This window comes from Anomaloglossus baeobatrachus, chromosome 3, assembly GCF_048569485.1.
Source record: "Anomaloglossus baeobatrachus isolate aAnoBae1 chromosome 3, aAnoBae1.hap1, whole genome shotgun sequence".
Taxonomy (NCBI): Eukaryota; Metazoa; Chordata; class Amphibia; order Anura; family Aromobatidae; genus Anomaloglossus; species Anomaloglossus baeobatrachus.
Window position 1 is genome coordinate 688878144 of NC_134355.1, and position 15490 is coordinate 688893633.

The 15490-nt window shown below is 47.9% G+C and overlaps 1 protein-coding gene across 1 annotated transcript in view; it reads left to right on the plus strand.

The window, feature by feature from the left end:
- Positions 1 to 1044: 1044 nt before the first annotated feature.
- The window catches only part of OTOF (otoferlin), a 410132-nt gene continuing 395686 nt past the window's right edge, over positions 1045 to 15490 (plus strand). The window contains exon 1 of the mRNA XM_075341675.1: positions 1045 to 1202. Within this exon, the coding sequence (XP_075197790.1) occupies positions 1124 to 1202 (79 nt within the window). The 5' untranslated portion in view covers positions 1045 to 1123. The remainder of the gene's footprint in view (positions 1203 to 15490) is intronic.

A 15490-nucleotide genomic window follows, 5' to 3' on the forward strand; every position in this document is an offset into this window, starting at 1 on the left:
CAGAGCATGCAAAGCGAGCCAGGAATCTCACAGAACTGGAAGACGTCTCCAAAGAAGAGCAGAGCATGCAAGATGAGCCAGGAATCTCACAGAACTGGAAGACGTCTCCAAGAAAGAATGGATGAAAATCCCTCAAAACCCTTGATTGCTACAAAAAGTGTTTACAATCTGTGATACTTACCAAAGGGGGTGCTACTAGTTCTTAACCATGCAGGGTGCACAAACTTTTGCATCGGCCCATTTTCCTATTTTGCTAATTTAAAAATGTAAAAGATAAATATATTTTTTTTTTACCTAAAATACAAATGGAACGTGTCATCTGTAACTTTCTGCCTTTTACAGATCATTTCATCTTCAACTCGCTAAATTGTTCACAATAGAAGTAATTTTGACCAGGGGTGCCTAAACTTTTGCAAGCCTCTGCATAATACCGCTATATAGTGTATGAACAATATACCCTTATATTTCAGTTTACTTTCCAGATGAGATCGCCGTACACCGTGCGCTATGACGTGTCCGTGTCAGGACGCCATCGCTGCGGATGGAGGGAAGAGGTCCGAGAAGCAGAACAGACGTGGTGGAGGGGGTATGACGACTTTTCTGCTATTAGCCAGTTCTGATCTACTTGTCGCTGCCTGGACAGCACCTTACAGTAATATTGGGGGGCTTCAGGTCCTTGTCCTCAGGGTGGGGGTCTTGGACATAGCGGTGGTGGTCCCGCAGGCGGCAGTGGAGGTGTACATCGTACAGGAGGGGGTCATCATCATCGTGTAATTACGGTATAATAGTGTGGACCTGATGGTCCTATTACCTTCACTCACCCCATAGACTTAACCCTTTATGACTATACGTTCGTGTTTATTGTGCTGAAAGCAGAGACCATTGCATCTGGCCATTGTGAATAATTTACAGGTCTCCTATCTGCAAAAGGAAGGAAAAAGGGGCTCGAGTTATCCGGAGAGCCAGTGCGGAGGGAGGAGATTGGCGCTCCATGGAGCGGCCCCCCTTCCTCGTCTTCCCTCTCATTGCACAGTGTATGAGGGAGAGCGAGGCGCACAGCTCCGGAGGCAGCATCTCAGGATTAGCCGCTCTCCTCCTCGCTGGATGACTGATCCCCCAAACTATGGCTTTAATAGTTCACCTGAAGACCGTGACGGACCTACGGGGAAAGGGCGACCGCATCGCCAAGGTGGCATTCCGAGGTAAGCGCCCAACACTCCGGTTACCCCGGCGTAAACCGTCGGAAGGATGGAGCATCACTGTATGTGTGTGGATGTGTGGGAGGGGGAGAAGGAAAAGTTCTCTGCAGAACTGGAGGAGGGAGAAGGTGATGGGGGAGCCCTCCTCAACCCTGCGAAGGTACTGCAATGTCCCACCTGGACCATAGGCATCTACCGATGTAAAAACCAATGCGGACCATAGACATCTAGTAAGATAAGGACCAACCTGGAACATAGACATCCAGTGACAATAAGACCAACCTGGACTATAGACATGTAATGATGTAAGGACTAACGTGAACCATAGACTTCTAGTGATGTAAGAACCGACCTGGAACATAGACATCCAGTGACAATAAGACCAACCTGGACTACAGACATCTAATGATGTAAGGACTAACGTGAACCATAGACTTCTAGTGATGTAAGAACCGACCTGGACCACAGACATCTAGTAAGATAAGGACCAACCTGGAACATAGACATCCAGTGACAATAAAACGAACCTGGACTATAGACATGTAATGATATAAGGAATGATCCAGACTATAGGCATCAAATGATGTAAGGACCAACCTGGACCATAGGCATCTAGTGATGTAAGGACTGTCCTAGACCATAAGCATCTAGTGATGTATGGACTGTCCTGGACCATAGGCATCTAGTGATGTATGGACTGTCCTGGACTATAGGCATCTAGTGATGTAAGAACTGTCCTGGACCATAAGCATCTAGTGATGTATGGACTGTCCTGGACCATAGGCATCTAGTGATGTAAGACCTGTCCTGGACCATAAGCATCTAGTGATGTAAGAACTGTCCTGGACCATAAGCATCTAGTGAAGTAAGGGTTGTCCTGGACCATTGACATCCAGTAAAGTAAAGACCATCCTGAACCATAGAGGTCTAGTGATGTAAGAACTGTCCTGGACCATAGGCATGTAGTGATGTAAGAACTGTCCTGGACCATAGGCATCTAGTGATGTAAGGACTGTCCTGGACCATAGGCATCTAGTGATGTATGGACTGTCCTGGACCATAGGCATCTAGTGATGTATGGACTGTCCTGGACCATAGGCATCTAGTGATGTATGGACTGTCCTGGACCATAGGCATCTAGTGATGTATGGACTGTCCTGGACCATAGGCATGTAGTGATGTAAGAACTGTCCTGGACCATAGGCATCTAGTGATGTATGGACTGTCCTGGACCATAGGCATGTAGTGATGTAAGAACTGTCCTGGACCATAAGCATCTAGTGATGTAAGGACTATCCTAGACCATAAGCATCTAGTGATGTAAGAACTGTCCTGGACCATAAGCATCTAGTGATGTAAGGACTATCCTAGACCATAAGCATCTAGTGATGTAAGAACTGTCCTGGACCATAAGCATCTAGTGAAGTAAGGGTTGTCCTGGACCATTGACATCCAGTAAGTAAAAACCATCCTGAACCATAGAGGTCTAGTGATGTAAAGACCAACCTGTACCACAGACATCTAGTGAGGAAAGGACTAACATGAACCATAGACATCAAGCGATGTAAGGACCGACCTGGACCATAGACATCTAGCGATGCAAGGACCAACCTGGACCATAAACAACTAGCGATGTAAGGATTGACCTGGAGCATAGACATCTAGTGAGGAAAGGACTAACGTGAACCATAGACATGTAGTGATATAAGAAATATTCTGGACCAGAGACATCTAGTGGTGTAAGGACTAAGGTGAACCATAGACATGAATGATTCAAAGACCGACCTGGACCATTGACATCCAGTGATGAAAGGACTGAGTGGGAACATAGGCATCTAGTAATGTTAGTACATTCATTGACCATAGACATCTAGTGATGTAAAGACCATACTAGACCACAGACACCTAATAATGTAAGAAACATTGTGAAACGTAGACATCTAGGGATGTAAAGACTAACCTAGACCATAGACATTGAGTGATGTAAGTACCGACTTGAACCATAGACATAGTGATTTAAGGACTATCTTGGACCATAGACATCTGGTTATGTAAGAACCAACCTGGACCACAGACATCTAGTGATATAAGGAACGAACCAGACCATAGACATCTAGTGATGTAAGGACTGTCCTGGACCATAGACATCTCGTAATACAGGGATTGTCCTGGACCATTGACATCTAGTAATGTAAAGGCTGTCCTGGACCAAAGGTATCTAGTGATGTAAGGACCAAACTAGACCATAGATATCTAGTGATGTAAGGATCGACCTGAACCATAGACATCTAGTGATGTAAGGACCATCATGGACCATAGCCATCTAATTATGTAAGGAATAACCTGTATCACAGACATCTAGTGATGTAAGGCCCAACTCAGACTATAAACATCTAGTGATGTACGACAGACCCTGGACCATAGACATCTAGTGATATAAGGACCGGCCCGGACCATAGACATCTACTGATGTATGGACCATCCTGGACCATAGACATCTAGTCATGTAAGGACTTATTGGGACCATAGGCATCTTGTGATGTAAGGACCAACCTGGACCATAGACATATAGTGATATAAGGACCATCATGGACAATAGACATCTAGTGATGTAAGGACTGACATGGACCATAGGCATTGTGGACCTGAGACCTTAAGTCATGTAAGGACCGACTGGAGCCATAGGCATCTTGTATGTAAGGACCAACCTGTACCATAGGCATCTAGTGATGTAAGGACTGACCTGGATAATAGACATCTATTGATGCTAGGGCCAACCTGGACCATATACATCTAGTAATGGAAGGACTGACTTGGACCATAGGCATCTAATTATGTAAGGACAAACTTGGACCAATGGAGGAACCGACCTGGGCTGTTGACATCTAGTGATATAAGGACCGACCTGGACCATTGGCATCTATTGTTGTAAGGACTGAACTGGACCACAGACATCTAGTGATGTAAGGATTGACATGGATGAAAGACATCTAATGATGTATGGACCAACCTGGACCATAAGCATCTAGTGATGCAAGGAATGACCTGGACCATAGGCATTTAACGATGTAAGGACCAACCTGGACCATAGATTTCAAGTGATGTAAGGACCGACCTGGACCTTAGACATCTAGTTATGTAAGGAACGACTTGGACTATACACATATAGTGATGTAAGAACTAACCTGGACCATTGAAATCTAGTGATGTAAGGACTGACTGGGACCATAGGCATCTAGTAATGTAAGGACCAACCTGGACCATAGACATCTAGTGATGTAAGGAGCAACTTGGACCATAGGCATCTAGTGATGTAAGGACATCCATGGACCATAGACATGTAATGATGTAAGGCTCGACCTGGACCATTGGCATCTAGTGATATAAAGACCGATGCAGATCATAGGTATGTAGTGATAAGGACTGAACTGGACCATAGACATCTAGTGATGTAAGAACATTTGTGGACCATAGATATCTAATGATGTAAGGATCATCATGGACCATAAACATCTAGTGATGTTTGGACCCATCTCCACCATAGCCATCTAGTGATGTAAGGACTAACCTGGAGCATAGTCATCTAGTTATATAAGGACCAACCTGGACCATAGACATCTTGTGATATAAGGATCATCGTGCACCATAGGCATCTAGATAAGTAAGGAATAACCTGGACCACAGACATCTAGTGATGGAAAGCCTGACCCGGACCATAGATATCTGCTGATGTACAGACCAACCTGCACCATAGACATCAAGTGATGTAAGGACTGTCCTGAACCATAGATATTTAGACATTTAAATACCGATCTGGACCATAGGCATCTAGTGACGTGAGGACCATCATGGACCATAGACATCTAGTGATGTTAGGACCGACCTGGACCATAGGCATCGTGGACCTTAGACATCAAGTCATGTAAGGACTGACTTGGGCCATAGGCACCTTGTGATGTAAGGAAGACCAACTTGGACCATAAGTGTCTAGTAACGGGGGGACTAAACTGGACCATAGCCATCTAGTGATGTAAGGACCGACCTTTACCATAGGACCGATCTAGACCTTAGACATTTAGTTAAGTAAGGGCCAACCTGAACCATAAGTGTCTAGTAATGGAAGGGCCGACCTTGACTATTGGCATCTAGTGGTGTAAGGACTGACTGGGACCATAGGCATCTAGTGGTGTAAGGACCAACCTGGACATTAGATGTCGCGGGCGGAGGAGGGGACGCTGCGCTCACCCACTGCTCGGGTCCAGCTACTGCTGCTGCTGCTGCTCGGTGGTGGCTCGAGCGGTGGGCCGGATCCCGGGGACTCGAGCGGCGTTCCTCGCCCGTGAGTGAAAAGGGGGAAGGTTTGGGTTTAGGGATATTGTCCGTGACGCCACCCACGGTTGTGGTGAGGTTGTGACACCACCGCTGCTCTGGACGGGGATCCCGGGAGCGATGACAGGGAGCAGCTTGGATGTTGGTTCTCCCCTCCGTGGGTAGGGAAGTTGGTTGTCCCGGGGCCCGGTGAGGGGTAGGGATGTATGGCAGGCGGGTTACGGGGCCTGGTGAGGTGCAGGGTCGCGGGGGCAGCGCTGTGCTGCACGGCACGGTGGTACTCACTCAGCCAGTAACACACACGGAGTCTCTGATGAAACAAACGGCTGGATGGACGGGTCCCACAGACGGCTGCGGTGTTTCTCCTCCCGGCAGGTTGATGGTGACTGCCTTTCCCTGCACCTGTGTAGTATGTACGGTCCCAATGGGTTCCCACCGGTAACCCGCTCCCCAGCTTGGATGGTTGCTGGAGGAGCCCCTTTTGCCCGCAGGCTCTGGCCCTGGGAACTGTAGCCTTGGCGGTGACTGTGTTTCCCTTTACGGTGTGAGCTGTTGCCTTCAATCGTGTCTTGACTGCTAGGAAACCCTGGAGGTTCCCTTCGCTAACGAATTTGACAAATTCAACGGCGACTCCTAGCCTTGTCGGGGTCCGTAAGCCCTGCCGGATGGTGCTGGCTTCTCTTTGTTCACCGGTCCGGTACCGCCGGGCCACCGCCCGTCCACGGTCCTTACGGTTCACTCTGATTAGCCTCTCCTGCAGACGGTCACCACCATCTGCCAACCTTGCTGTACCGTCCGGGCCACACACCCGGACGCTGTCAGTCTGCTCCTTTACCACTTCACTTCCTACAACTCAACTGAACTGAACTCAACTGACTCCTTTTCCCGCCTCCAGGACTGTGAACTCCTCGGTGGGCGGGACCAACCGCCTGGCCCACCCCCTGGTGTGGACATAAGCCCCTGGAGGAAGGCAACAAGGATTTGTGTTTGGCTTCGGTGTGCCTAACCGGGGTGTGGGGTGTGTTGGTGTAGTTCTTGTGACGACCTGGCTTGTCCAGGGCGCCACATAGACACCTATTGATGTAGGGACCATCATGGACCACAAGCGTCTAGTAATGTAAGGACCGACCTGGACTATAGACAGCTAGTGTTGTAAGGACCAACCTGAACCATAAGTGTCTAGCAATGGAGGAACCGACCTGGACTGTAGACAACTAATGATGTAAGGACCGACCTGGACCATAGGTATCTTGTGATATAAGGACTGTCCTGGACCATAGGCATCTAGTGTTGTAAGGGTTGTCCTGGACCATTGACATCTCGTAATACAGGGATTGTCCTGGACCATAGACATCTCGTAAAACAGGGATTGTGCTGGACCATTGACATTTAGTGATGTAAAGGCTGTCCTGGACCAAAGGCATCTAGCAATGTAAGGACCAACCTGGACCATAGATATCTAGTGATATAAGGAACGATTCGGACCATAGACATCTAGTGATATAAGGTTTGTCCTGAACCACTGACATCTCGTAATACAGGGATTGTCCTGGACCATAGACATCTCGTAATACAGGGATTGTCCTGGACCATAGACATCTCGTAATACAGGGATTGTGGTGGACCATTGACATTTAGTGATGTAAAGACTGTCCTGGACCAAAGGCATCTAGCAATGTAAGGACCAACCTGGACCATAGATATCTAGCGATATAAGGAACAATTCGGACCATAGGCATCTAGTGATATATGGTTTGTCCTGGACCATAGACATCTCATAATACAGAGATTGTCCTGGATCATTGACATCTAGTGATGTAAAGACCGACCTGGACCATAGACATCTAGTGATGAAAGAACTGAGTGAGGCCATAGACATCTAGTAATGTATGTACATTCATGGACCTTAGACATCTTGTGATGTAAGGACTGACCTGGATCATAGGCATCTAGTGATATAAGGACTGACCTGGATCATAGGCATCTAGGGATGTAAGGGTTGTCCTGGACCATTGACATCTAGTGATGTAAGAACCATTGTGAAACATAGACAGCTAGTGACATATGGACTAACCTGGACCATAGACATCTAATGATGTAAGGACCATCATGGACCATAGGCATCTAGTTATGTAAAGAATAACCTGGATCAAAGACATCTAGTGATATAAGGCCCTACCCGGACTGTAGACTATACAGATGTACGACCCACCCTGAACCATAGGCATCTAGTGATGTAAGGAATGAACTGGACCATAGACATTTAATGATGTAAGGACCAACCTGGACCATAGATATCAACTGGGATGTAAGAACCAGCCTGGACATTAGACACCTATTGATGTAAGGACCATCATGGACCACAGGCATCTAGTTATGTAAGGACCGACCTGGACCATAAGTATCTAGTAATGGAGGGACCGACCTGGACCGTAGACATCTAGTGATGTAAGGACCGACCTAGACCATAGACATCTCATAATGCAGGGATTGTCCTGGACCATTGACATCTAGTTTAAAGGCTGTCCTGGACCAAGATGTAAGGACCAACCTGGACCATAGACATCTAGTGATATAAGGAACGATCCGTACCATAGATATCTAGTGATGTAAGAACTGCCCTGGACCATAGATATCTAGTGATGTAAGGACCGACCTAGACCATAGACATCTCATAATGCAGGGATTGTCCTGGATCATTGACATCTAGTTTAAAGGCTGTCCTGGACCAAGATGTAAGGACCAACCTGGACCATAGATATCTAGTGATGTAAGGAACGATCCGTACCATAGGCATCTAGTGATATAAGGAACGATCCGTACCATAGATATCTAGTGATATAAGGAACGATCCGTACCATAGATATCTAGTGATGTAAGGAACGATCCGTACCATAGATATCTAGTGATATAAGGAACGATCCGTACCATAGATATCTAGTGATGTAAGGAACGATCCGTACCATAGATATCTAGTGATGTAAGGAACGATCCGTACCATAGATATCTAGTGATGTAAGGAACGATCCGTACCATAGGCATCTAGTGATGTAAGGAACGATCCGTACCATAGATATCTAGTGATGTAAGGACTGTCATGGACCATAGATATCTAGTGATGTAAGGAACGATCCGTACCATAGGCATCTAGTGATGTAAGGAACGATCCGTACCATAGATATCTAGTGATGTAAGGAACGATCCGTACCATAGATATCTAGTGATGTAAGGACTGTCATGGACCATAGATATCTAGTGATGTAAGGAACGATCCGTACCATAGGCATCTAGTGATGTAAGGACTGTCCTGGACCATAGATATCTAGTGATGTAAGGACTGTCCTGGACCATAGACATCTAGTGATATAAGGAACGATCCGTACCATAGATATCTAGTGATGTAAGGAACGATCCGTACCATAGATATCTAGTGATGTAAGGACTGTCCTGGACCATAGGCATCTAGTGATGTAAGGACTGTCCTGGACCATAGGCATCTAGTGATGTAAGAACTGTCCTGGACCATAGGCATCTAGTGATGTAAGGACTGTCCTGTACCATAGATATCTAGTGATGTAAGGACTGTCTTGGACCATAGATATCTAGTGATGTAAGGAACGATCCGTACCATAGGCATCTAGTGATGTAAGGACTGTCCTGGACCATAGATATCTAGTGATGTAAGAACTGCCCTGGACCATAGATATCTAGTGATGTAAGGACTGTCCTGGACCATAGGCATCTAGTGATGTAAGGACTGTCCTGGACCATAGATATCTAGTGATGTAAGAACTGTCCTGGACCATAGATATCTAGTGATGTAAGGACTGTCCTGGACCATAGATATCTAGTGATGTAAGGAACGATCCGTACCATAGGCATCTAGTGATGTAAGAACTGCCCTGGACCATAGATATCTAGTGATGTAAGGACCATCATGGACCGTAGACATGTAATGGAATGTGTCCTGTACATCGCAGTGTAGCCGGGTGGATTATGTCCTGTATTATAAGATGTAGCACAGTGGAATGTGTCCTGCATAGTTTGTTGCAGCCTCATCCCCCTCCTCCCCTCTGATCTGTGGATGTGCTGCAGAGAGGGAGATATAATTACAGACTGCTAGAAGTGAGGATGATGGGAGTAACAGTAGAGACAGCTCTGCCTTAAAAGCCACCTAATATAATCAGTGCAGGAGACTGGGTAATGTGCACATTGGCCTATAGCCCACGGACTACCAGGGATTTGGCGCATGCGCAGAGCAGTGCGGGCCCTAATGGACGGGAGTAGATCTATTACACCCCGTCCTGTACTGACCATAAAAGACACCGCAAACCCCTGTGAATTATGAAAAGCCCCTTATATGTACACCACCTCTGCTTGATGTCAGTGAATAGGAGGAATTGCAGAATTTCTTGGCTGTTCTTGTTTTGGTACAGCGGGGGCTTTGGTGGTCCTCGAGGCCTGCACCCTAAGCCTATGTATTCTGCCGCTTCTCATCTAGCCCTCGTAGGTATCTCTGGGATGAAGATGATGATGCACTGAGGTCTGAGCACGGCGCAGCCATTGTGCATGGATGGATCCGCTCGGCAGCTGATGGTGTTATAGTCTGGCAGCGCGCCATGGAGATTATCCAGCTGAACGCACAGATAATGTACAGTAGCATTAGCTGAGAATAAAGGAAGGATCATACGGGGATTGAGGTGGCGGCTGAGGAATCAATGAGTACAAAGCAGCGTAGACGCAGACGGTCCTGGGTCCCTGGGCCCACACATCGCCCTCCATAAGGAGCTCAGATCTTTCCTCCTCCTTCTGACCAAAATTCATTCTCCGTTTGTATGAAAAAAAAGTTCCTGGAAAGGATGAGATTTTGGGTGACTTTTGGCAAAACTTTTTTTGAAGTGTTAGGTCCATGCGGGTTGCACCACTGGCACTGAGTATGATTGTCGCGGGCGGGGAGGACGCCGCCGCTGCTGGTCGCTCGCCAACGCTCGGGTTCGGCGCTGCTGCGGCTGCTCGATGGCTCGAGCGGTGGGCCGGATCTGGGGACTTGAGCGGCGCTCCTCGCCCGTGAGTGAAAGGGGTGGTTGGTTTGGGGGATTTAGTCCGTGACGCCACCCACGGGTTGTGGTGAAGATCGGCACCACCGCTGCTGATGACGGGGATCCCGGGAGCGATGGTGGGGAGCAGCTGGGATGTTGTTTTCCCCCTCCGTGGGTAGGGGTCGGTGGTCCCGGGGCCCGGTGAGGTGACGGGGAGGCAGGATGGCTGGGATGCTGGGTTGCAGGGGCAGCGCGGCGCGGTGCCGGATGGCACTGGTGTACTCACTCAGGCAGTCAATGACAGAGTCTCTGGTAAACCAAACGGCTGGATGGACGGGTCTCGCAGCCAGCTGCAGTGTCTCTCCCCGGACAGGTGATGGCGGCTGTCTTTCCCTGCACCTTGATGTTCTCAGTTGACTACTATGGATCCCCAACGGTAGTCTGCTCCCCGGTGGATGGATGCCGGAGGAGCCCGTTTGCCCGCAGGCTCTGGCCCTTGGGTCTCTAGCCTTAGGCGGTAGCTGTATACCCTCACGGTGTGGTCGGGGTCCGATGGCCCTGCCTGTGTGTGCTGGCTTCACTTCACTCCCCGGTCGGTACCGGCGGGCCAACGCCCGACCCCGGTCCTACGGTTCCGCGTTGCTTCACCACTCCTGCAGATGGCCACCACCGTCTGCCAACCTTGCTGTCAGTGCCTGGGCCACAAACCCAGACACCCAAGTGCTTGCTCCTCTCACTTCAAACTCCAAACTCTATCTCTTACTTTTCCCGCTTCAGGCCTGTGAACTCCTCGGTGGGTGGGGCCAACCGCTTGGCTCCACCCCACCTGGTGTGGACATCAGACACTGGAGGGAGGCAACAAGGGTTTTCTGTTTGGCTGTTGTCCCTGTCTGATGGGGGTGGGGGTGTTTGTGTGTTATCTGTGACGACTTGGCTAGTCCAGGGCGCCACATTCCCCCTTGGTGAAATGCAGACTGTCCGCGGGCTGCCCGCCCATCACCTGTTTTATTTATTTATTTATTTTTTCAAAAACTGTAAAAATATAAATAACATGTAAACATTTTAAACATATAAGCAATTTTTGTGAGGACACTTAAACGTTGCACATATAAACAAAAACATTTTTAATACTGATGGACGGACGGATGTCTTCCGCTCTCCAACCCAAGCAACTTAGCCCTGATGCTGCCCCTAAGAAGTGGGCAGCACCCCTTGACCCCAGTCCAGGTTCAGGCTGCCCGAGCGGGAACGGGTACGGTAACTCGCACCCGGCTGTCACTTCAGGGGACCCCACGTCCTTGGGGGACCCCTGACCCCCGGAGGATGGCCACCGGTCCTGGTGGTGGCCGGGCCCCAGCCTGCTCTGCTGCGGGCCCTTCCTCCAATCTGCGTCTCCGGAGGCAGCAACGGTTTCCATCCCAAAAATTAATTACATGCCCACCAGTTCGTGGGTGGCCTGCCAGTCCTCAGCCATGTCCATGAGTAGTCTCTCATGCAGGTGGTACAAACACACAGAGTCCCTCCGGGGACAACTTGCCGGCAACTGCCGGAATAATCAGGTAGACAATCAGATGAAGGTCACGGTTGATTAATGTCATTCAATTAAACTGCTGAGGGTCCCAACGGGGGACAACTGCTTGCAACGGTGGACCGCTGCCTATTCCACCTCCTCCTCCGAGGTGGCCTTGCCCTCCGCCGTTAATATTGCAAACATCCGGTGGCAGGCCTGGTGGGAGAGGGCCGCCCGGTATCCGTTCCCTCCACCATGCGGGACATAGAAAGCTACTGGCGCACTGCCATTGGGAAGACTCTCGCCCGCTTCCTCGGACTCCGAGACCGGTTCTGTGTCAGCCCCCGAGCTGCTGTCATCCGACTCCAGGGAACTAATGGTGGGGCTTGGCAGGTCGGTAACAGTTTCCAGCTGAGCCCAGACTCGTGGCTCCTCCGTGGCGAGTGGCCCGTCATTGGCCGATGTATGGAGGTCTGCCATCGGTTCTTCTAAGTCACCCCCTCCGGCTGTTGAACTCCTCGGTGGGTGGGGCCAACCGCTTGGCTCCGCCCCACCTGGTGTGGACATCAGACACTGGAGTGAGGCAACAAGGGTTTTGTGTTTGGCTGTTGTCCCTGTCTGATGGGGGTGGGGGTGTTATCTGTGACGACCTGGCTAGTCCAGGGCGCCACATGATTCTCTCTCGACTGCAAGACTCTGGCCTTGAGGAGCTGCACGTTGCAGGAGGGCAGCCAACTTTGTCACTCCACTCCTGGCTCTAATCTTGTGGATATAGAAAAATATCTGTCGTAATAGTAATCAGTGGGGGTCCCAGGGGTTTGACCCACACCAATCTTATATTAAGGAATTAGTGATAACTTTTTTAGATTGAGATAATCTCGTAAACATGGAAGCTGCACTATGTTTAGAAAAATATTCCCCAAAATTTTGTCAAAATTTGCAACCATCTGCATTCTTTTTTTGAAGCAATTTGGTCGCTCATTCCTTTCGGTTGCGTCCATCTTATTCCTGGCCATTTTAGGACAACCCATCTCGTTCTGGTTCTACGGTTTTGACCTTGGCTTTTTGGATTTTGGTTGTGCTTCTGGTGGACATCTTCAAATAGTTCCTAAAAGCTGTTCTTCACCTGCATCTGTTGGGTTTTGGCTGCACTTCTGGTGGACATCTTCAAATAGTTCCTAAAAGCTGTTCTTCACCTGCATCTGTTGGGTTTTGGCTGCGCTTCTGGTGGACATCTTCCAATGGTTCCTAAAAGCTGTTCTTCACCTGCATCTGTTGGGTTTTGGCTGCGCTTCTGGTGGACATCTTCCAATGGTTCCTAAAAGCTATTCTTCATCTGCATCTGTATCTGTTGGGTTTTGGCTGCGCTTCTGGTGGACATCTTCCAATGGTTCCTAAAAGCTATTCTTCATCTGCATCTGTATCTGTTGGGTTTTGGCTGCGCTTCTGGTGGACATCTTCCAATGGTTCCTAAAAGCTATTCTTCATCTGCATTTGTATCTGTTGGGTTTTGGCTGCGCTTCTGGTGGACATCTTCCAATGGTTCCTAAAAGCTATTCTTCATCTGCATTTGTATCTGTTGGGTTTTGGCTGCGCTTCTGGTGGACATCTTCCAATGGTTCCTAAAAGCTATTCTTCATCTGCATCTGTTGTGTTTTGGCTGCGCTTCTGGTGGACATCTTCCAATGGTTCCTAAAAGCTATTCTTCATCTGCATTTGTATCTGTTGGGTTTTGGCTGCGCTTCTGGTGGACATCTTCCAATGGTTCCTAAAAGCTATTCTTCATCTGCATCTGTATCTGTTGGGTTTTGGCTGCGCTTCTGGTGGACATCTTCCATTGGTTCCTAAAAGCTGTTCTTCACCTGCATCCATTTTAGTGAGGTGACTAACTAAGTTGATGGCTACAACTGGATCTATTTTTGAGAGTGGAGTAAACACCCATAAGTAGAAGACAACCCTAATTTGTGCTGTTGTTCAGAGGTATAATTGAAAGCTTTTTGGTCCCAGTGCAAATTCTGAACCATGGCCCCCATCTACAATCTGCCTTTAAAACTGGCGGAGCTCTTAAGACCCATTGCTTCATCTACGCCCCCTATACCTAAACTCCTGGTAATGAGGAACTTATAATTGACATAGGACCTGAAAGTGCCTCCTATTAGGTGATGGGTCAAAGTACAGTATAAACTTAACTCTCTAGTCCTAGAATTTCAAACTTCACGTCCTTGTAGTCAAATCTAATGGGGGTGGAAATGGTTTAGACTTAAACCTTAGAGGGACCAATGTCAACCCCTAGTCTCACTGTGAGTCTCCTTTATCCTTGGCTTCAGCTTTGGAGTCTTTTTTTTCGACTCAGTGTTGGATTAATGAAGAGTCCAGCATCTCAATGCCACCATTTGAAAGAAACTTGGAGCGATGGATTTTGTTGGTCCTTGACCATGACATGTTCTTGGGCTTGCTGTTAAAGAGAAAAGTAAAGCAAGCCAGCCCTTTTTAGAGACTATTATACAGTCAGGGCCAGAAATATTTGGACTGTGACACAAGTTTTGTTATTTTAGCTGTTTACAAAAACATGTTCAGAAATACAATTATATATATAATATGGGCTGAAAGTGCACACTCCCAGCTGCAATATGAGAGTTTTCACATCCAAATCGGAGAAAGGGTTTAGGAATCATAGCTCTGTAATGCATAGCCTCCTCTTTTTCAAGGGACCAAAAGTAGTTGGACAAGGGACTCTAAGGGCTGCAATTAACTCTGAAGGCGTCTCCCTCGTTAACCTGTAATCAATGAAGTAGTTAAAAGGTCTGGGGTTGATTACAGGTGTGTGGTTTTGCATTTGGAAGCTGTTGCTGTGACCAGACAACATGCGGTCTAAGGAACTCTGAATTGAGGTGAAGCAGAACATCCTGAGGCTGAAAAAAAAGAAAAAATCCATCAGAGAGATAGCAGACATGCTTGGAGTAGCAAAATCAACAGTCGGGTACATTCTGAGAAAAAAGGAATTGACTGGTGAGCTTGGGAACTCAAAAAGGCCTGGGCGTCCACGGATGACAACAGTGGTGGATGATCGCCGCATACTTTCTTTGGTGAAGAAGAAACCGTTCACAACATCAACTGAAGTCCAGAACACTCTCAGTGAAGTAGGTGTATCTGTCTCTAAGTCAACAGTAAAGAGAAGACTCCATGAAAGTAAATACAAAGGGTTCACATCTAGATGCAAACCATTCATCAATTCCAAAAATAGACAGGCCAGAGTTACATTTGCTGAAAAACACCTCATGAAGCCAGCTCAGTTCTGGAAAAGTATTCTATGGACAGATGAGACAAAGATCAGCCTGTACCAGAATGATGGGAAGAAAAAAGTTTGGAGAAGAAAGGGAACGGCACATGATCCAAGGCACACCACATCCTCT